At 43.7% G+C, this 24344-nt stretch overlaps 1 protein-coding gene across 1 annotated transcript in view; it reads right to left on the bottom strand.

The window, feature by feature from the left end:
• LOC134436014 (sodium/hydrogen exchanger 3-like) overlaps positions 1–19819 on the bottom strand; it is a 32936-nt gene extending 13117 nt beyond the window's left edge. The window contains exons 1-5 of the mRNA XM_063185044.1: positions 19498–19819; positions 2665–2967; positions 1565–1725; positions 1208–1286; positions 431–608 (exon numbers count right to left, since the gene is read on the bottom strand). Of these exons, the coding sequence (XP_063041114.1) occupies positions 431–608; positions 1208–1286; positions 1565–1725; positions 2665–2967; positions 19498–19819 (1043 nt within the window). The remainder of the gene's footprint in view (positions 1–430; positions 609–1207; positions 1287–1564; positions 1726–2664; positions 2968–19497) is intronic.
• Between the last annotated feature and the right edge of the window lie 4525 nt (positions 19820–24344).

Raw genomic sequence — 24344 nt, 5'->3', positions numbered from 1 at the left:
GATTCGGGCCACCAGTCTGAGGAAAGCCCGTGTTGACCCAAAAAGTCATGAAAATAAAAATGGATTGAAAGGGAGGCCATTGATGTGCGGTTCATCCTTGCCTTACATCCAACTTTAAATTTTGACCCTGCATCCGGCTAAAATGGATGTGTGTTAGATATAATTGGGGCAGCCATGGCTCAATGGTTAGAATGCCGGCCTATTGATCAGAGGGTTGCAGGTTCAAATTCCACCCTTACCAGCACCTTTATCAATGACTGAAGTGTCCTTGAGCAAGGCACCTAACCCCACATTGCTCCAGGGTCTGTAACCAATACCCTGCAGCTAAAATAACTGTAAGACGCTTTGGATTTTTTTTTTAAGTGTCAGCTAAGTGTAATGTAATGTAATGTGATGTAATGTAATGTAATGTAATAACTGGGATCCTTACGCGAGGATGGCTGAGAGGGACAGCATCTCCGCCGTCAGGTAGGACAGGTAGCCGAGCACGAAGATGAAGCCGGCCTCGATGATCTGGATGTTCTTGGTGAACCTGGTGACCACCGAGAGCAGGATGGCAAAGATCACCCCTATCAGGGCTCCTCCAAAGGCCACCACGAAGAAGGAGACTGGGGAGGTATAAGAATAATTATAAATCCCCGTTTTTTAAATTGTTATTATCATCAGTAAAAAAATGTTTTCGTGCAGCTTTGTGAAAGCCATGAGCTCTGTAGAAAGTTCAATAGCTCAGAGGAAGATCTTTCAGAATGCTGAACTGAAAATAAGGATCTTGAGACCAGGCGGCATATGTTAGGAATTGGAAGTGTTATGTTTTACAGCCGTTACCTATGATGTAAATTATGAAATAAATACTCTTGCTTTTGCTAAACTCGGAGAGAGTCAAGATCGGTTCGCTATGAGACTCTGAAAAGTGCTCCTCTCTTCCTCTCCCTTTAGCAAAAAGTGTAAAACCTTACTTCTCTTGTCCAGTGTCCGTTTATTGGTAATTGTGTACAAAACTGTCTAATTGTCTTGACAGGAGGAGAAAAGAGAGAGAGAATATTTTTTTAAGTTTTGCGCAGAGCTTGTAGAATAACCTATTGTCACCAAAATTGTTATGATAAAGCCTTAATAGTTAGAATATACATAAATAGATAGTTAGGTAGAATAGGTAGTTATAGAAAAAGATCAAATGAAACAACATAATAAATTAAGATTCTGTTCTCACTTATGCCTTTGATGATTTCGACAGCATCAATCCTCTCGCCTCCCAATGTTACAAAAGAGTCAAAAACATTGTAGAGCACCTAAGAAAAAATAAAAAATAAAAACACATCAAAGACATTTTCCAAAATGTACAAAATACATCATCTGCCATGATGACATGTATTGCTATGTCAATATTTATCAGTCTTCACCCTAACATTAGAAGACCAAAGTGAATACTGATTTATTGAACTAAGTAAATATTTTTATTCATGTTTGATAAGCTTTGTATCAATGAAAGTATCCACCCTGATTTGTGATTTCTGTCTTCACACAGGTCAGCATGCATGTTAAATGTGGGCTGGGCAAACATACGTACCACGGTGACACCGTCGTTGAGGATCGACTCCCCAAACACCAAGATGAAGAGGACCTCATTGACGTGCACTTCCTCAAACACGGCAATGACGGCCACAGGGTCCACCGCCGCGATCAGGCTCCCAAACAGCAGGAACTGCAGTAGGCCAATGTCCAGAGTACCTGCAGAACCAAAAACAGGCACGTGACCGTTCACCTCAAAATTGTTCCATTTCATTTGTTGACATTCTTATGAGAATATTGTTCAGATATTCTGTGTTAAGTAGATGCATGCCATTCATTTTCTTTTGTTTCAGATGTCAACGTTTTTTTTATGTGTTTTACCTGACACGTTTTGACGGTGAAAACATGTCAGGTAAGATTAATTCTTGTGACATAAGTCTTTGTGACATTCTTTTTGGACCAATGTCCAGATGACCTGCAGAACAAAGGACATGTGACCTTTCACCTCATAATGAATCCATTATCATACATTAGTTGACATTCTTTTCATCTGAGAAGATAGCATGTTCGAACATTCCACATTAAATCTTTGGTCTTTTTCTTAACATGTTTGGTTTAAACAAATAGGAGATTTTCATTTTCTAACATTCAGTAGTTATTTTTGTCTTGCTCTAATGACTTAACTCAACTCAAAACTTTATCAACCATTGAAAATCCCCTTTCCCTTTGTCCCCCATGACTTGGTTATAGGTGAAGGCCAATCACTTGTAACACCCCAAGGCGATAACCCTTATGACAAACCCAGTGTCTAGGATTATATTAACCTATTACAAGGAATGAATTCAAGTTAAACTAAACTCAAATGTTATTGTACCAAATGAAAATGTCCTTTCCCTTTTCCCCCTTGACCGTTGAACTAGTGAAGGTCATTTACTCAGCCATGGCCTCTCTCTTGTATCAGCCCCAGAGCAAAATCACTGTGGCTAACTTTCATTTTTCAAAGTGACGGCCATGAAGTTACAGTAAGCTCTCACTAATGAATGAACTGAACTATACTTAACTCAGCTCAAACCTAATTATCCACAGAATATTTCCTTCTACTTTCCCCTTTCCCCCATGACCTTTGACACTTTGAAGGTCACCCACCCACTCACTCACCCATAGCCCCTCCCTCGTAGCAGCCCCACAGCGACAGCCCAACGGCAGCGGCGTTCCAGCAGGTGCCGATGATGGCGAAGATCAGGATGGCGCCCAGGTTGCTGAAGAAGAGCTTGTTGGGCATGAAGTAGCCGGCGTCCAGGATGATCTGGGGCAGCAGGTAGAAGAAGAAGTTGGTGGGCGTCAGCGTGAAGGTCTGGGCCTTGTCGGCACCCCACACGATGCCACCCAGCACGAAGCCGATCAGGATGAGAAGGCCACTCTCCGGGAACACGCTCGTCACATGATGGTTCAGCTCGACCACTGCAGGCACAAGCAAGTAATAGAAGGTACTGTAAGAACATTTAAGCTGGTAAGCAAGTAGTTAGCTAGTTGAGTGGTTAAATAATTAAAGGTAGTTACGTTCAAACACAGCAGGGGCGAAGACTGAAGGCAAAGAAAATCACCTCACAGTAAATATTAGTGGTAGGGGTGACATTCACCCTCACCCCTAGCCTCCCCACCCCACACAATTGAAGTCCAAACAGAAAGCATTGTCTTCAGATGTTTTGAAGTTGTCTTCCAACCTGAGTGGATTTGTGTTGTTGTTATCATGCACATCACACAATTTAATATAGCTGTTGCAATGCCACCTGAGGTCTGTGTGGTACTGTGACTCGATGGCGTTGAAATACAGGTGGTGGTGGTGGTGGTGTGTGTGTGTGTGTGGGGGGGGGGTGTTGTGGGACTGAGGCACCAGGGCCCCACATAACATCATGTAAAGGGGGTCCATTGGAGCTGTTGGCACATAGGGCCCAGAATTTTGTGCTATGCCCCTGCAGCGAATGGGGTCACAAAGACATTAAATGATATCAACAAAAATGGGGTTCCACGCGCTTCTGTTTTTACATCTGGTGCATCAACGGGAGGGAGGCAGGTAATCTTGAATGAAGAGAAGACATCGGAGCAGCTCAGATGGGATGCTTTTTCTTTTTAATTCAAGTGCACAACATGTTAGGGACTAACGTTTCGATGGCAAGCCATCTTCAATTAAAAAGAAAAAGCATCCCATCTGAGCTGCTCCGGTGTCTTCTCTTCATTCAACATTAAATGATATTGTTTGATCTTTTTTATAATAACGATGAGGAACACTTCTACTTCTTTCTACCACTGATTCTCACAGCATTTCTCATCATTGCCCCCCCACTCCAGCACTTTCAGCAGTAGTTTGTGTGAAAATGTCGCTTATTTTTCCACTGTGTTTGCCAAGGTCACGTCAACCATTACATAAGACATCATGATCTGAGCTTTGAGGTGATATTTTGTTTATTTTAGTTAGTGAATGATTGACACTTCCAGTGTCCTAGGTGTCAGCGCGTGAAATATCATATGATAATATGTGCAGCCATAGTTCTGTAGCGGTGTTAACTTAATAATGTATTTTTCTTTCAGTGCACAATTATTGTAACCCTTGAAGGTTTATACAGGGCTGGGCTGAGAATACAAAGTGTTTTTGTACAGTCTTCAGAAGTTTTATTACTGAAGGGTAACTAAGGTGACCCAGCAAGGTCGGGCTCTAAGATATGAAGGTATAGTTTCCTTAATAATTTTTCATGGGCCACAATCTTTTCAAAACAGCATTGTTTCCAGAAATCATCCTTTGCTGACCATTTTTCAGTAAGGCTTTATTCACACACAGAGGATAAAGGACATTGAGAAAAGTGGTAAGTGGAAAATTACATTCTGTGTAAGTCAGTTACATAACTCACTCAGTTACATAATTTCATAGACTGTGCAAGTCTTTGATACCGGTACATCAAATTACCTAATGAAACCTCCCTTTAAAGTGACACTATACAACCTTTGGCTGATATCTCTGCTTGGCTCCCCCTACAGGTCAAAAGTAAGCTAAAGTTCTCTAGCGATTCTGAAACTATGGGCCAGGGATTACTGGTGGGCCTTAAAAGTATTCAAAGTGAGCCTTGAAATCATTTTCTGAAACATCTAAATAACACTGTATTTGTTTGTGTGCTGCTGTTGACTATTTATTTGAGCTATTATCTACTGGATCAGAGGTGGGCCCCGGATATTTATGAAAATTTCAAGTGGGCCCTAAGTTGGAATAGGTTGGGAAACCCTGCTCTAGCCTAGCCATGACGCCAGCTGCTTGGCAGCACGAGCCACCTTGCTTGCTTATGTCTTTCCTTTACAGACTGCAGTGGCTGAGAGACTGCTTATGCTGTAATGCAGGGCTATTCAAATGGCGGCCCTGGGGCCAAATGCGGCCCTTGGACAGCAAGGCTCTGGCCCCCCACAAACCTCTTGAAATACTGAATTGTTTTTCAGAATTTAGAGATAAAAGTACGGGTTCCGTATCGAGCTGAAACGGGACATGAGACGTTAAAATGCAGGAAATGCAAAACTTTCTGGGGGAGGACCCCCAGACCCCCAAATCAATGAAGAGTCCTGTATTTTTTTCATTGACAGTGGCAACCATAATACATTCGGAAAATTCGGCCCCTTTACTGGGAGGAATTTGAAAAACTGGCCCTCGTTGACATTTAATTGAATACCCCTGCTGTAATGAGTCATTCAGCTATGCACCAGATCAGGAAGATGGCTACCCAATATTGCAAATGTTGGACAGTTTTCCTTTAAAATAACAAATTCATCACAGCATCATGCTGTGATGGAGGCTTGTGAAACATATCCAAGCAATCCCAAGCAAGCCACATAACAACTGTTACGCCAGGCAAAACTGACCCGGCCGACCACAAACCCAAACAGCTCAGGCCTCCATCGATGTGTCATTAGAGTGGGCATTGAGCTACACAGGGCTATTTTGGCATGGTGCTATCTCTGGAATGCCTCCCTCATAAAAACATCCTGATGTCCCTGGCACGGCATCCTACGTTGATAGATGGTAAGTGTTGTCACCCTCCACTACCATGTGTCAATGTCTGAGCTATAAGCTGAGTTAGCAGAATTTTCTCTCACAACAAACGTTTTCACTCACTTCCTCGTGCCACTGTCAGCAACTTAGATAATATTCTAACTGACTCGTTATGACTCAGACACTGTCTGTCATCTTCTTGGAAGCCAAGGCTTACCACAATTTATACTGATACTTACAGTAAAAGGGCTGTTTATAGACTAAGATGTCGTCCAAATACAGTATGCTAGGTTATTAGAGGCTATCCGAGAAAAGTGTTACATTCAAATATTAATTTGAACAACAACAAAATAAAGTTGTAGTATTTGCATTTTAAAGGTACTGTATGTTTTAATTTTGGGTCTTGTCTGCTGCATGCATCTAGTGTGCGATACTTCACAGATCATTAAATGGCATTGCAATACCAGCTTTGGCCAGAGCCCTAGATTGTCGTATTTTTTCCGAACAGTCAGTGACTGCACTGCAAGAGATCAGACACAGTTTCATCACAGTTGTGGCTCACACAATCCTTGGTGTCAGTACGAAGCAAAGGCAAAGCAATGGTCAAGAGGAATTACTTTATAACGCCTGACAGCTCACTCAATAGGCCATTTCAGTGCATAGCAGGAATTCTTAGGCATTGTTCTCAGTCTGTCTTACACTTCGGCTGCTCAGATATTGCCCAAATTAAGCCATATACCCACCCAACTTTGCCATGGCTGCCACGAATATCCACAGCGCCACCACATAAGGTTCCTGCACATGGTCCCACCTGAAGGAGACTAGGGGGATCGTAGTTAGGTTCTTGGGGTGGTCATCCTTATGGTGGTGCTCACCCATGCTGCGATGGCGCCCAGATTGGTTTTGAGCATGTGCAGACGATACTGTGAGCACATGGGAATCATTTTCCAAGCGGGACCCAGATCCCACATTGAGTGTGGTCTTGTGTACCAAGCGGTCACTGGATGCCCCCAAAATGCCCTCAGTGCTCTCCGTGTGTGTTGGCATTGTGTGTATTACAGAGGGGAGCAACAGCGCCGCCAATAGGTAGGTTTGAGAAAAATGCATAGTGATTTCCAGAAGAGAAGTAAAATGAGGGTCTTCCCTCTAGATGTCTTCAGCCCTCTGTAAAATGAAATGATTCCACTTGTCAAGCAGAAGTCTTTAGGCGAAGGCTGCTTGATGTCTTCAGCAGTATGTGATCCAACACACTCAGCGTGTAGTGCGAAGAGTGACATGCAATTGCAGTACCAACAATAATACGCAGTTCCAAAAAACTCAGTTCCAGTTCTGCAGCTGTTAAACCATTGTGGCCATCCCTCCAGTCCAGACAAGGTGAGAATCTTCTGTAGTCCTCCAGACTGATGTCGGGTTGCCTTGGGTGAAACACAAGGGTGCAGTGGAAAAAGTCGCTCCAGACAGAGATCCCTATAAGTGGCTGAGCAAGATGTTCTAACAATGTCCCTGATAATCTCAACCAAGCACACAGCCCTCCTCCCTCCTCTGCTTTCCCTCTCCCTCCTGTGCCCCCTCCTCTATTTCTCTTTCCCTCTTTCTTTCTCTCTCTAACTTTTGTATTCTCTCTCTCTCTCTCTCTCTCTCTCTCTCTCTCTCTCTCTCTCTCTCTCTCTCTCCCTCTCTCTCCCCCCTCTCTCTCCCCATTACATTTCCTCTTTTGCTGTGTGGTCAGGTGGAGGCACTGATGCATTGAGGGCAGAGGTGTCCAAAGACGCAAGGTCAGCCACTTTTAAATACCTCGTCACAGGTTGGGACAAATTACTTCACTCCCCTGCGTCCTTCAGTCTTGTTCTGTTCTGTTCTGTTCTGTTCTTTTCTTTTCTTTTCTTTTATATTGTCTATTATTTTCTTTACTTTTCTCTTTATTTTATTTTCTTCACATTTCCTCTTCGTGCTCCCACAACCGAAGCAATCTGATATAGGCTACATTTCCTGCAGACGTAGTAGTGGAGGTCAAGATTGTGTTTGTAGTGCAGAGACGATTTGGAATGAGTGTTCCAATCATTGCTCATAGAGAGTTGAGGTGATAAACCCATGAGAGGGTATTCCTGGGCCATTTTTTACAAGGACAGATTATACACAGCCACACTGCTGAGTGGATGATAAGCAGAGTTTGACTGGAAGTAGGGCTGTCACAATATTCAATAAGTCAATATATCGTACAATACGTTTTTACAAGCATGATAACTTTTTTGCCACAATAAATTATTGCATGCTTCTTTGTTTTCCTCACTCTCTTTTAGACTGAATATCGATAGGCACATTTCACTCAGCACAATTATGCTTAAACATTGGTGTACTTTTAATTTTCAGTCTGTCTGCCTTGTCTAGCTCTCTATCTACCATCTACCGCTCTATCTAGCACCCACTGCTGCGATGCTTTCAAAATTAGAAAGGGTGTATTCACATTTCTATCCCATTGTCATTTTTTTTAAATGACCGAGAACACAATATTATCGTTTACCGCAATAATTTCTTAGCCAATTTATTGTCCAGCAAAATTTGTTATCGTGACAGGCATAACTGGTAGCAACACAAGGTGTTGCATCAGAAGGCATGGCCTGGCTAGTGGACTGTGTGGCTGAATCAGTGTCCGGACAAAGTTTTTTTTTTTTAAAGTAGAAATAAATGTATGGTTTATAAGTACAAGACTAACACATGGTATTACATTGCGGTTACAGCAGTTATTCCATTGTACCGAATAAGGTGGCTAGATGGTGTTGTTACCGAAAAAAAAAATCTAAAAGCCTAAAAATAACCCCCAAAAAATTTGATCCAACCATCACCGAATCACATTGAAACTACAACTATAGAAACTGTAGACAAGTTATTCAGTGAAGTTAATTGTGTTCAAAGGAAACTATGGCAGGTTTTCTTTTTTTACCTCTACTTTTAATTTGGTTACCACTGAAATTAACACATGATGTTAGCACTGGGCTAACAATAACATGGACACTGGTTTGGTTTACAGAGTTCAAGATGCATATGGATGTTAACCTTGTAAGACACGGCCCCTGTTATAAATTACCTGTGTGTAATCAGAATGCCAATGGTCAGGTTGTTCGTTATGTATTACTAAAGGCCCTGTGCACTGTTGTACTGGTGTAGTACTATGTTAGTAAAGTTCTTTCAGTGACTATCGCAGCGCTCCACTGGTGAAACGGTGTGCAGTGCAGGGCTACAGTTCCTACATTTAGCAGACACTTTTGACCAAAGCGACTTACAAGGAGGACATTCAAGCAAGTACAGAGTGAGGGGTCAGAACAGAGTACAGCAGCCTACCAGTAATGTAGAACAGATAGAGAGTAGAAAAATAGTGGAGGACCTGTGGAATGTAGTGCAGGTCAGTACCCATGATTAGAGGTGAGTTGAGTTAGTTATGTTATGCAGGGAAGCTCTCTCGGAAGAGATGAGTCCTCAACAGCCTCTTGAAGGTTGAGAGGGATGACCCTGCTCAGCTGGTAGCTTATTCCACCATTGAGGGACAATGACAGAAAACCCTTTGAACAGGCATGGTACATTCACAGGCACGCTTCTGCTTGGCCATGATTACACATGTTTAACCAAGCCGCAGGAATCATTCAACAGATGCTCGCTGGCACACTTGGACCCTGCGGATGATTCCCTATTTAATGATTCACTTGATTGTTTCACAATGCCTGTTAAAAGTTTTTCTCCTAGTGGATGAGTGAGAGACTGTCTCTCTCAAAATAGGCCAACTATCTGTCTTTACCCTCAGAAGACTTATTAGTGGGTTGGTGTTAAAATAACACACAACTCTTGTTCAGTTTACTTTTTGTAAGATTCCTCAGGAGATGTGTGTTCAGTTTTTTGTAATGTGAAGATTAATGTAGATCTTATCAGCAACCGTTAAGCCATTCTGTTTGTATTGAGAGAAATTTGTCCCAATTTTAGACACCCCAAGCATTCTGAAATGATTGTGTATTCCCTCACTGCAGGGTGCCTAGGGTAAATCACCACCAGAGTAATCTGGCCCTAGAACCTACCCTGCTGATATGGCATGCCACAGGTCACAAATGGGACTTAATGGTCCCTGTTGTGAACTGGCTGTTACCAGAATGGCAAGGACGAAGTCATAATGCATTAAGACACTGTGTAATGTCATAGTAGTGTAGCCCTTACTGTGTTAGTAAGAACTTGTCAACGACAATTACAGCGTTCGACTGGTGGAACAGTGTGCATTGTGGGGCTATGAGAACAAGGGTGGCCAGAGTAGGTATTGCAACTATGCTGATCATTGAAACTATATCAATATCAAATTTGATATTTTTCATGAATATTTACTAAGTTTTGCGGCTAAAAATGTCTATTTCTGGAAATTCAAAATGGCGGGCAATGGAGGAGATCCCCTTTTCATGTATGAAAAGTGCAATTTTCCCAGTCATAATGAATACTTAGAATTTTATGGTGGTGGTAAGTATTCATGAAAAAGGTAACATTTGAGAATGGGCAGCATGAATTCTGGAAATATCACAGTGCACCTTTAGGTCCTTGTGATCAGAATTGAAGAAACCTTAATGTTGAGAGGTGTCATTGAGCTCTAAATAACATTTCTAGAGGCTTCATCATATACATGGATCAGCTCTTTTACGAGACTATTGTCTGTAAGAAGCAAAACAAAGGAATTCAAAAACAATGCAAATGAAGCAAACGCAAATGCAGCACACTCTAAAACACACTGGAAATTACCAATGATGTAACTTTATGGCGCAATAAGAGGCATTGTCTAATTGTTGGGGAGCTCCGGGGCCCGTTAGTCACCATGAGAGAGTGCGTTATATAGACTCCTGCTTGGTCACCGTGAAAGAGTGTCGTTATAGACTCCTGATTGTTATCCTGACGAGATGCACGCTGCGGCACCTGATCAACAGGTTGCTTGAGACGGCCGAGAGCTCAGTGTGTGAAAAGCTTCAGGCACAATGGACCTCTTGATGCTATTGCCAGATCCGTCATAGACACACAGTGTTGGCACTCATTCTTCTGCAAGTTTGAGTGGTGGATGGTTTTAGTGGGACTTTGTGTGTCTGACATCTCTTTAATTAATATTTTACAACAACGTCTCTCATATTATATAGGCCTATACATGTTGTTAGCACTTGACATTGATTCCTGAAGTCGTACATTTCTTTGATTTATGCTTTATTACTTCTCACAGCAACAGTGTGAGCCAAAGCACACCTTATTGTGCCGGCGTAGCTGCCTGAGTTTCACAGAAGCAATGGCACTAAAATACATTGAAGTCAACTCAACGGCCATGTTTGGGTAATTTAATGTTTCTATTCTTCTAACATCCCTTTGCTCTAATTTCCTTTTCCCTTCATTCAGTTTCTACATTCCTCAACTTCAGCCAGTCTGGTGAGATAGACAGCTGCTGTCATCATGACGTCTCCTAATCGGCCCGCTCGCCAAACAGGGGGGAATATAAACCGTCTGCTCAGACTCTACATAAAATGCAGGGAGAGGAGCCCTACCGTAGGGCATAGGCGTAGCCAAGGGTGGGCCTGGTTGGGACTGGGCCCGCCCACTTGACATCCAGGCCCTCCCCATTCACACTTGACAGTCAACTTTTCCCTCATTGAACTATAATTAATGGCATAGCACTGAGCGATAATTAATCATTTTGTCAAAAGTCTGGTTCATCTTCTGTGATTTCTATGATTTCAATTTCAAAGTATCATTTTTGAGCGCGGTTTTATAATATCTACCTACACGCTTTCAGGTTGGGCCCATCCGATTTTTTTCTGGGCCCACCTGTTTTATTATTTCTGCCTACGCCCCTGCCGTAGGACACTCGTTTGCTATGCGGCTGACCCGGGTTCGACTCCAGGCCTGGGTCCTCTGCCGACCCTTCCCCATCTCTCTCTGCCCACTCTCTTGCCACTACCTTCACTATCCTGTCAAATAAAGGCAATAAAAAGCCCACAAAAAATATATATTTTTTAAAAATGCAGGGATTGGGTTTTGGGGTGGGGGATTGATGGGGTGCCCTTCCAGATGATGTTGTCCTGGGCCTATAGCCAAGGCTGTCAGCTGCCCTGCAGGCTATAGAACACTGTAGTCAACCACACAGGAGTCACCGAAACTAAAGCTAGCCACACGTGATGTCCTTCAGGGAACAGCGGGCCTGAAACTAAAATGCTTAATGTAGCTCCACATTAACCCGCTATATTGCATCCTTTTCACACCTTTTCCGCCCGTGGGTGGTGATGGACGGAGGTGGTTGTGTCCTGCTGATTCAGACCCCTTACGCCGGAACCGTGTGTGTGTGTGTGCGTCTGTGTGTGTGTGTGTGTGTGTGTGTGCATGTGGGTGTGCGTGTGCGTGTGCGTGTGCGTGTGGGTGTGGGTGTGCGTGTGCGTGTGCGTGTGCGTGTGTGTGTGTGTGTGTGTGTGTGTGTGTGTGTGTGTGCGTGCGTGCGTTCACACCAATCTGCCTGTGTGGGGCCACTACTATTGGAGCACACCAACAAGATGGGGCCCTCGCTCCATGTGGGGCCCAAATCCAAGGCCCCTTTGACCCCTTTTGCTGGGGTAGTGTTGTTGTTACTGGTTAAAGTAGAAGTGTAAAGTGTAACATTTGCTCACTGACAGAAGGAAACAAGGTTAGGGATTGTTTTGGTTTGGGCACAATTTAGCATTTTTTAGCTTTTGTTTGAAATGGAAGTCACTGGGAGGGCCCCACAAAGATATTAAGGTGAAGATGTGTGTGTGTGTGTGTGTGAGTGTGTGTGTGCGCGCGCGTGTGCACGTGCGCGTGTCCGTGCGCGTGTCCGTGCGCGTGTCCGTGTGCGTGTGTGTGTACACATACTGTATGTACGTACGCGTGTGCGTAAACGCAACCAAGCATGCACAAACCACCGGTCACACTTCAACTCACAGTAACGGCAATGCATAGCAATGGTGTCGTTAATGTACTTTGAATGAGTCATATTTGACAGATTTGACATTTGGGTTTTTGATTGATGCTGTCTGAGGTGGTGCGAGAAACTATTAACTATTAACTCTTATTAAGGTTGACCGCCTCTGGGATATGAAGCAGCTTTAGCCTACTCTCTCACCTTTACTGTGGGAAGGGCACGTGGCTATACAGGAACTGGAGAGCGTTTGGTGGGGCTGGATGTTTAGGATACCAGTCATAAGACTGCATAGAGTTATCACTCCATGTTGGTAGGATCTTCAAGTTATGTGGGTTGTATGTAATGTATGTATGCATGCATGTCTGTATGTAGGCCTGTGTCCTCTGTTTTTTTTCAGTTGTGCAATAGTCTTGTCATGTGATGTTATGTGTATGTCCTGTCTTAAGCGAGTGTTGCTCAGGGACGCAAAATGAATTTCTGTGAAAACTGACAATAAAGTCTAATGGTATCGTATCATATCGTATCGTATCGTAACTCTGTATCGGATGAATGCTTGGTGCTTTGCCACAGCTTCCAGGCCTGATCTTGGTTAAGTGACTTATAAAACAAAGGAGATACGCACTCCGCGTTTCTAAATTAACAATCCGGTGCAACCAGAGCAGGACTAAAACATAAGCAAAAAGGGAAAGAAATCTGGTGCCACACGGATGTCTATTTTCTGTAATTTATTTTTTAGTGCAGTGAGACTAACGTTTCGACATGCGTCTTCATCAGAGAGTCTCACTGCACTAAAGAATAAATTACAGAAAATAGACATCCGTGTGGCACCAGATTTCTTTCCCTTTTGCTTGGTTAAGTGACCTCTATATAAGTCAGAACTTGTAGGGCACTGGGCTGCTACACCGCGTCGACCCCGGGTTCGATTCCAACCCGGGTCGTTTGCCGATTTTTTCCCATCTCTCTTTCCCCATTCGTTTCTTGTCACTCTCTCACTGTCCTATAGTAAAAATAAAGTCATAAAAGACCAAAAAATATCTTTAAAAAGTCATAACTACCATAACTAAATGCCATAAGTACAGCACAGACTTCAGATATGGATCCTCCACTAAAACAGTTGGTGTGCCCCCCCCCCTTCTATCTATATACTGTATCTTCCGTACAAAGGCAAAGTGCAGTGGCATATTTAGTTTTCATTGTCACACCTTAACTCCCTCGAGATTAATAAATGATACTCTGCCTTTTATCTTCTGACAAAGCCTTGTGGTCCAAATGTGTCCCAGTTTAGGGATATTGTTATGTCAGATACTAAAGCAATAACCAACAATATCCAATCTAATACCAATACTTTGAAAGTGATTTGCTCAGTTTCAATGTTGGTGTAATTACCGTATTAGCCCGAATATAAGACGATCCTGATTATAAGACGACCCCCCATTTTCAGGCTCATGTTTTGGGGAAAAAAGTTTTTTGAAGACTTAATTTTGTTTCACATTTGAAACTTTTCTCAAAATGCAGTTTTTAATTTGTTGGAAAACCTGAGGCTTTTTACAAAGAACAAATTTCACAATATAATTTTCATGAAATTTCCATGATATAAGACCACAGATGTGTGACGGAGGTCATCTTGCACCTGTTCACCCCCCTCGGGGATCGAACGTGCGACCTCGTCAACTACAACGGTCCGGCAATGGGAGACACAGTACGATACCGATGGGCCAAGAGACTAGTCTCTCAGCCCAACGGCACAAGACTGTTTGAAGCTGTCTGAGTGAGGTTTACCAACGTTCCATGCCAACTCTGCTAGTTAGCCTCCGTTACACTCTCCCCCTTAAACCTCACTCCCATCCCGGGTCACGGCACCACTGTGACGGAGGTCATCTTGCACCTGTTCACCCCCCTCGGGGATCGAACGTGCGACCTCGTCAACTACAACGGTCCGGCAATGGGAGACACAGTACGATACCGCTGGGCCAAGAGACTAGTCTCTCGGCCCAACGGCACGAGACTGTATGAAGCTATCGGAGGGAGGTTTACCAACGTTCCACGCCAACTCTGTGTTAGTTAGCCTCCGTTACAGATGGCTACTCATATCCTTTTCCTTTCTTTACTCACTTCACCTGTCTAACGCCAATAGGCACCGTAACAGGCTACAGCCGTCTGGGCCCGCCTGTAAAGTGCGACGCAACATAGCCTACACTCAGAGTCTGCGCCAGCCAGGAAACCAGTCCAGTAGAGATAGGCCATCTATTGTGCAATGCACAGATTTTGCGAATTGCTTGTTGACAGCAATATCTAACCAGCAGCCGTCTCGCCAAATCGCCGTTCATTTTATGCATCCAAAGTTTTCCGTTGGTTGGACTGTAGACACCGAACGTGACCAAAGGCAGATTGGCGCATTACTTGAAACCCATGCGCCGCGTATCAGGACCACGTTGACATTAAAAGTCCGATTGATATTAATTTCGTACCAAGGGTAAAACTCCTAGTGATTTTATATGAACAAGACAATCTCTTGCCCTAACCATTATTCTGTGTTGTTGCATCGTTGCGAGGCATATCGTCAAAAGGCACCGCTTGTCAAAGGTGACTCAAAGGTGCCGCTTTGTCGCGCACACAGATGACCATTGATTGGCTTATGACAGCATCCCAAACTTATGGCTCGTTCAAAAAATCGAGAATCCCCAGAAAGCCGACCTAAAACCTCGGGAAAGTGGGAGTGAACATTTGGTGACGCAATGTCAGATCGATAATTATCGAGGTTGATCTCTGGCGGAAGTATAGAAGAACGAGTTCCTGAGCTTGTGTTTTGTGTGACGACACACGCATCATCAACATGGCGCCCATGCATGCAACTGACATGTAAACAGTATCATAAATGCTAAAATATCATCTTGTAATCACTATCAACAACACCAGTCAATGTCATTCAATTGCAGATGCACATATGTCAGTAATGCTGGTCTCTGGCTGTTTAATTTAGCTTACTTCAGCTAAAATTATATGTCGTGGGTGTGGAGGCTCAAGGTGAGGTGAAAAAAAGAAAAGAGAACCAAAACAAAACACGCATGAATCCCGATTGTTCCGGGATCAGTGGCGTTCATGCGCCAAACTCCAGAACTCGATTGTCATGTGAGCAGTCTCGTCAGCTGTCTCGAGAGGTCCCGAGCTGGTGAAGGCAACATTAGCCTACAGGTTGTTCGTCAAATCACCCTTCATTTCGTTAGTTCTAGTGGCGTTATCGGCTGACCAGAGAGAACGACCAAACCTTTCCTGATGAGACTGTAAAACCAAACACAAATAAAAGCAGAGCAACAAGCCGCGATTGACTTGTGTTTTCCCCCTTGCACTGTCGTCCGCATCGCGTTGACATTGACAGTTGATAGACGTGCGGTGCAACTGTCATAACGAAACAAGCATCTGCAAATTTGATATGGACAAAACAATCTCTTAACCCATCCATTATTGAGTTTTGTGGCATTGTTGTGAAGCATAGGCTAATGGCCGAATTCAGGTTAAGTTTATTTATTTATTTATTTTAATTTTTTTTTTTAACTTTTTTCTCTAGCGCGCGGAAATAAGACGACCCCCCTTTTTAGAGTACTATTTTTAGAACAAAAACCACGTCTTATATTCGGGCCAATACGGTAATGCACTTTGCCTGTGCAGGGCAGATCTGGTCCCCTGGATTATCAGTCTTGCAACGTTCCCCCATGACTCCCCTGCACTGATAATCACATATGGTGAACATCACACATTATGTTGCATAAATCACTCACACTCACTTTCCTTACTCTCTGACTTCTCACATATCCAAGTGTCAGTGTAATCTCCCTTGAAGGACAGGTTCCTGTCAGTTTTCCCCTTGCACCACTGACAATGGCCAACATCAACTGTCACACTACGCATTTTAGTTATATTGAAACCCTCTTTCAGCTAAATGTTTCCCATGGTAATTACGCAACACTATTGCTTAATCATCATCACATCAGACACACAATTATACTGCAGCTACTATTGTGTTGATGAGTCAATCTCCACCGTCCATGTCACGCTTGTGTCACCCATGAGCACTTCAATATTACAGTGGAGAGGGGAAGTTTTTTTTAATGCAATCCATTTTTTAAAATATCATTATTACATTAACTTTATCAGACACTTTTGACCAAAGACACTCACAAGGAGGACATCCAATCAAGTACAGAGTAATGGGTCAGTACAGAGTACAACAGTAGCCTAAGTAATGTAGAACAGATAGAGAGCAGAAAATATTGGAGGACCTATGAAATGTAGTGCAGGCAGTAGTGTAGTCTATTTTTTATGGTGGGTATACTGTATATTGGAGCATTTTTTTGAAGTGGGTATACTGTATATATGTGTGCCATTCAAAATAATGGATGGGTATACTGAAATCCCTGAAATTTAGAAGTGGGTATACTCCGTATACCCACGTTCTACGTAGACTACACCACTGAGTGCAGGTTAGTACCCATGATTAGAGGTGAGTGGATTTAGTTATGTTATGCAGGGAAGCTCTCATGTGAAGACATGTGAAGACCTTCTTGTGGATTGCCAGCTGAAAATTGCAGCCTGACATGCAGCCTTGCTAAGGTTTTCTGTGCATGTGTAGTCTACTGAAAATACTTTTAAAATTGTAGTCGTTATTTCAGTGTAAAAACTCAGCTTTCAAGCTGAGTGACACCCAAGACCAAGGAGACTGTTATCAGTAAATATGGTATGACTTTGGTTCAGATAGTAAGCAATGAGGAAGTATGTTAACTGTTTTCATAATAACTTATGTGCATGCATGCATGCATGCGTGTGTTCGTGTGTGGTTGCGATAGCCTATTTTCCGTTGGTAAGACACTTCAATTATGTTAAATTGAAAGTCTGATTAACATCTGGGGTGTTTTTTTAGCCTTTTAAATATCCTTGCTATAGTGAACGACAGGCCCATCTGCCCCTACGCTTGTATGTGTCTTGATTCAACATACTGTAGGCCTATTGGTTGACGGTATTGGTTGACACACTACTCCACCTCCAACTGATGATGACTGCCATCAGACAACAGTGGTCTGTTTATGTATGGAATAATTATGAGACAGCTGTTCGATTTAGTCTATCTCTATCTAGAAATGGCACCTCTTGTCTTAAACAAGTCAAATTTACAGAAGGCCTACTTATGACAGCACAATATCTGGAGCATGGGGGTGTGCGGTACTACTACACATATAGCCTAACTATTTTGAAGGAGGGCACTGACACAACTGCATATCGAATTCAAAACAGTAGCAACCTCCACCTGACACAATTCCACCAAGTAGCCCCATCATTGCATTCACTACTGTGTGACTGAGCACTGTCACCCTACCCAGTTCCTCTGAATATTCCTCACTATGGCTTTCACTATTACGGTATGTCAGCACTGCATGTCTTGTCCACTTCCATTGAGTACAGTTCAACACTGAGCGACAATATTGTACCCAAATCCATTTAAATGCCCCGCCACTGTATTCCCTAGCGATGAGCATTAATTACAATCCAGTGCCATGTATTTCAAAAGAATTGGTTCTGCCAGGTGATTGGTTGAATAATGACCCAATAATTGGCTGAATTGGACAAGTAAAACCAGGTCATTTGGAATACGTGACCCTGTTGTAACTAATGAATCAATTTTGATCATGACTGTTCTGTACTGACTAACTCAGTAAACTACATTCAGTGTGAAATATATAACTGTCAACGTAAGGTTACACGTATGTGCATATTTTTAAATGTGGATATGTTTTTATCCGTGTGGGTGTGAACATGACATGGGGTAAAACAATTAAAAATCCATTGTGACAGGTGTGTCTTAGCCCCCTAAATGGGATATTTGTAAAACCAGTGTTTTGAAATGCATTCTAAAACTCTGTTTACGTGTAAACAAGAGGCCGAAACCAATGCGTTTTCAAAAATATCCATATAGGCCTACATGTTAACAGCTTCTAAAAGTCCTGCTTAGGTTATCCTTCTGCCTTTGCACTCTACACAGGTGATTTCACAAATTATCTCCTCAACCTGACTTAAAGGATGTGCTCATTAGGATCAGCTAATTCATGAATTGGTTGGAGCAAAAACAATGTTTCTACCACCAATGACTGACTGATGGCTTGTGTTCCTCTTACCCAGTTTGCAAAGCCAGCAGACTAACCAACTCACTAGACCCATGACATTACATGACATTTGACACCAAAAGCGACTCACAATAGAGGACAATCATAGCATACATCACTTGCAGATACAAAGTGTAAGTGATGTATGCTATAATTATGTCCTTTTCAGTACGTCTTCATTCAACACATCCACCTCTGCATTCCCTACTAAATGACTGATGGAAGTCCGAGAACGCACGCTAAGGAAACTATAGGTCCGCAAAACACTGTTCGATGCTCCCAGACGAAGGCCAACGTTTCGACAGCGCACTGTGATGAAGGACTGAGCGTCCGAAACGTTTTGAAAGTAACCTTTTTCTGCAGGAGCATGGAATACTGTCGCATGTGGACCTACAGTATATTTTCCTTGTGTTCTTCTTATTCAAGTGTAAAGAAATCCCGCACACTGTCCATTCCACCAACAAACTTTAATACAACGTTTGGTCATTCTACTTTACGTGAAAAAGGTCGGATGACCGAAACGTTGTATTAAAGTTTGATGGTGGAATGGACAGTGTGTGGGATTTCTTTACCCTCAAATGACAACCCCACTGGGATAATATCCTACGCACCTGCCCAACTACAGAGGTGTGCAAAAGCGTCTTTGTTGAACTTGTGTTCTCCTTACCCAGTTTGCAGAGCCAGCAGACTAACCAACTCTCTAAACCCATGACATTACATGACATTTAACACCAAAAACGACTCACAATAGAGGACAATCATAGCATACAAACGTTTTGAAAGTAAACTTTGTCTGCAGAAGCATGGAATAGTGTCGCATGTGGACCTACAGTATAAACAGTACTATACAGTATTTTTCCTTGTGTTCTCCTTACCCAGTTTGCAGAGCCAGCAGACCAGAATCCAGAGGGTCACCAGGTACGGCGTCTCCACGTGATGCCACTTCCAAGTCACGATGGGCAGGGTGGTGATGTTCGCCACCGCGTGCCCGTCCCCGTGCTCGTCCCCATGGCTGTCCCCATGGCTGTCCCCGCCGCCACTGGTGCCATGTTCCCCTCCTCCGGTGTCCGTGGTGGTGGATGATGCGTCATGGTGCTCCTCGTTGGCCAGACAGAGGGGCCCCTGAAGCAGCAGAGAGAGCACCAGGGCCCAGGTGAGGCGCCACAGCAGTCCTCTGGCTCTGCTCACACCGGCCATGTTTCACAAGGAGGAAAGGAGGGATAAAGGAATAAAAAGGTGCCCTTTCCCGAGGCCAGCCTACTTGCTCTAGCACCACTGGCACTAGTCTGCCTGTGTCTGTCCCTGCTGTGTTGTGTGTGAGTGTGTGACCACTGTGTGTGAATGTGTGTTTCTCTCCTTAGCTGAGGGAAAGGGCTCTCACACCTCTGCTGCTGGGCTGTGCCGCCCACCTGAGTTGCCCTCCCTCCCTTTCTTCCATCCCTCCTCCCCCTCCCTCCTTCTCCCACTCCTCTTGGCCGTATTTAGTCTGGGCAGGTGAGGTAACAGGGAACAGGTGCCACCTCCCTCCCTTCAGCTCCCTCACTCACTCTCTCTCTCCCTCTCACCTGGACAGTCTTGTTGGAGCAGTTCATAAATGATGGGACACACACAGGTGCACTTGTGCGTTTTAAGATCTATTGCTCTCTCTCTCTCACTCGCTTTCTTGCTTTCTCACTCTCAGTCTCTCAGTCTCTCTCTCTCTCTCTCTCTCTCTCTCTCTCTCTCTCTCTCTCCCCCTTGATTGGATCATAAAAGTCTATCAGTTCCATCTGTGATATGCAGAGTTGTATAAAGTAGAAGTAGAAATAGGCCTACTCTTACAGATGTAATTACAACACTAGTGGTATGATATTACATGGTTTCCACTTTGTAATATCATGCTACTACTAGTGTTGTAATTAAATTTGTAAAAGTACTTTTACCTCTACAATATACAACTCTGGTGATATGTGGCATTTGTTTAACCAGGGTAAATCGATAACTACTTCCGGCCTGGGTCCTTTGCCGACCTTCCCCCGTCTCTCTCTCTCTCCCCACTTGCTTCCTGTCTCTCTCAACTGTCCTCACACAAATAAAGGCACAAAAAGCCTGACAAATATTAAGAAATGTCAGTTTCACATTTTGGACTTCGAATGATCTGAATTTGTATGATCTTCCCAGCAGGCCAGGCCTTGAGATGGCAGGTTTGCTGGTTTGGATCCCACCATCGGTGTAGTCTACTTTTTTGAAGTGGGTATACTGTATATTCGAGCATTTTTTGAAGTGGGTATACACTGTATATATTTATGCTATTGTAAATAATGGAACAATCTATTTTAAGTGGGTATACTGAAGCCCCTTAAATTTAGAAGTGGGTATACTTTGTATACCTGCGTTCTACGTAGACTACACCACTGGATCCCACATTGAAGAGTGTCCTCACACCGTCATCCAGGGCTCTAAATGAACACCCACCAACCAGCCAAATGCTGGTGAAAGCTCCATTTGGCTGGTAGCAATGACAACTTCCTAGCCACTTTGACTGATAGTGAAGTGCCCTTGAGCAATGCACCTAATCCCACATTGCACTGGGGATTTTAACAAGTTTCCCTAAATAACTAAATAGTTAAAGGTGCAAAGATGTATGATGTGATGTGTGTGTAAGATGCTGTCCAGAGTATTGCAACTGTGTTGCTCACTGAAGCTGTGCTGTCTACTGCAAAAATTCTTTTCGTGAATATTTACTAAATAATTTACTAATATTTACTAGTATGACCAAAGAACAGTACGTTTTGCAGCTAAAGATGTCTATTTCTGGACATTCAAAATGGTGGACAATGGAGAAGATCCCCCTTTTCGCGTATGGAATGTGCGTAATGAATACTTAGAATTTGTAGTATTTGAAGTATTTATGAAAAAGGTCACATTTGTGAACAGGCAGCATGAATTCGGGAAACGAACTACTAAATATATGACACAGAGTACCTTTAAATGGAGTGGAATTGCCGCCCGCAACACAACAAAAGCAATTGTGTCCACAGTCTCTGAGGACAGAGAGACTGCACCAGGTCATTCACCAGTGTACCAGTATGGTTTAGTGTTTACTGGGCAACAGAGCCGGAGACATTTGACTGTTGCATGTTGCTGCAGCAGTTGCTCAGAGAGTCATTGGCGGTCGACAGTTAAGGGTTTACAAATCCACCCGAATTTACCAGAGTTACATTTTGACTGGTTCGGTGTGAGAATCCTCTAATGTTTGATGGCAAGGACGAGGGAGGGGAGAAAAAGAATAACATGGCAACCTGGCCCCAGAGCTTACCTTTCACACACACACACACACACACACACACACACACACACACACACACACACACACACACACACACACACACACACACACACACACACACACACACACACACACACACACACACACACACAAAGACACACACAAAGACACACACAAAGACAGAGAGAGAGACTAAGAGATGAAAAGGTTGTAAACGCACCAAACGTTCCTGTTCTTTGCCTGCTTTTCCTGCCGAGTGGAATGATAACTGGTCTGAGTTCTGATGTCTTGATGGCCTTTTAGGTCTCTCTAATGAAGTGCTTAGCCACCGGCTTCAGGCCCAACTCCTTCCAAGAAAACATTCACACACAAACACACGCAAAGTCGCAAACACACACACACACACACACGCACGCACGCACGCACGCACGCACGCACGCACGCACGCACGCACGCACGCACACACACACACACACACACACACACACACACACACACACACACACACACACACACACACAAACAAAACACGTGCATACTTCAAACACCTAAATCACCTAACGTGCAAGCACCATCGCCACATGAAAAAGCTCACGAACCATTAACATTTTTACAATATAGTACAAAGCGATGCATGCACATGAATACACACTGTCTTATTTACACTAGTCAAATGTAAACACATTGGCCATAATGGTGCCAGTCCTGGGTGAGACAAAAGACCTTGGGAGTTCCCTTCTGCCTGAATTCAAAATCTCTCATCCTTGTAGAGTTTCAGGGAAAGATTTCACACACGCACGCCAGCATATGCACATACAGTACACACATATACACCAGAGTGCATAGAGAATATTGACAATGAAGGGAGGGCCCACTGTGCACAAGAATGCCAGTCCACCAGACGGGCAATTCTCCTTTTGCCCAGTTCTCCGGGGATGTTTAGCTGAGTCACTCCACTGTCATTACATAGATGTTCATCATATAACGCAGGGATGGGGGAACCTATGTCTCGAGGGCCGTTTGTGGCCCTTGAGGGCGTTTTATCCGGCGCCCGATGTAATTTTAATGCTATGCAGCTTCACATGAAATATGACATATTTTGTAATGGAATCTTAGAAAATACATTTGCAATACAATTAAGTTATATTCAGGGGACCTAGAGAAGGTGGGATCTGTTTTAAAGGTGGCTGCCTTCAATATAGGCCTACAGTGCAGGGGGAAATCCTGATTTGTGTTCATAGTATGGCCCTCTGAGGACTTTTACGGCCCTCGGAAGAATTTGAAGTGGCCCCTCAAATGAAAAAGGTTCCCCTATCCCTGATTAGCGTATGCAACAACATTCATGCCTTTCCTCAGGGCATCTGACAGCTTTGACCGGGTCCGAGACAAAATCATCTGAAAGGGCCCCCCTGTAAATGCATACAGTGCTATGAGAACCCATTTCTGGGGGCCCTCTCACCCTGGGCCTGGGACAACTGACCCCTAAGCTGGAGCTGTTCCTGAGGTGGTTTCGTAGGCAAGGGTCAAGGCCTTGTGCTTGATCTGGGCAGCGAGCGATAGCCAGTGCAACTTGATGGATAGAGGAGTAACATGGGTCCTTTCGGGTTGAGTGAATACCAAATGGACTGCTGCGTTCTGGACCATCTGCAGTAGTTTTATTGCACAAGCTAGGAGCACAAGCCAGGAGATGACCATGGCTTGAACCTGTAGTTGTGCTGCATGTTGAGTCAGATAGGGTCTCATTGTCTTTATGATGATCAGCACAAATCGGCAGGCTACTAATGTAATGACGGTTGGAAAATGACAGATTGACAATCACGCCAATATTTTGTCGCCGACTTTGTTTGAGGCCACAGTGGCAGAGCCTATCTTCATGTTGATGTTGTGACAGATTTACTATTTAGCTAGGATCACTAGGAGCTCTGTCTTGGACAGGTTCAGCTGTAGGTGGTGTTCCTTCATCCATGTTGACAGGGCGGTGAGGGAGGCCGAGAGGCGTGCCAAAACTGTGGAGTCATCTGGCTGGAACGGCAGGTACATCTGGGTGTCATCAGCATAGCAGTGAACCCATGTGTTCAAATGACATGCCCCAGGGAGGTGGTGTTGTACAGTACATTGCGAACAGAAGTGGCCCCAGCACTAATCCTTGGGGTACGTCTGTGGTGAGGATGTGAGTTGAAGACAGTTTTCCTTGACATGACACATTGAAGGAGCGTCCAGGGAGTTAGCAGTTGAATCAGGAGTGGAAAGCGCCAGTGATACCCATGGTTGCGACTACAGTCTTCTGCTAGTACAGATCCATTTGGCCTTACTCAGCTCTAATCCAGTGATTCTAAAGCAGGGGTGTCAAACTGAAATTGACCAAGGGTCAAAATCAAAATCTGGAGCGAAGTCGCGGGCCAAACTCAATATTTTTAAATTGCTCATGTTTCAATTTATGTTTAAACAGATTCC

This window comes from Engraulis encrasicolus, chromosome 20 (genome assembly GCF_034702125.1).
Source record: "Engraulis encrasicolus isolate BLACKSEA-1 chromosome 20, IST_EnEncr_1.0, whole genome shotgun sequence".
NCBI lineage: Eukaryota > Metazoa > Chordata > Actinopteri > Clupeiformes > Engraulidae > Engraulis > Engraulis encrasicolus.
Note: the sequence above shows the minus strand (reverse complement) of the source record. Positions and strands in the feature narration are given on the sequence as shown.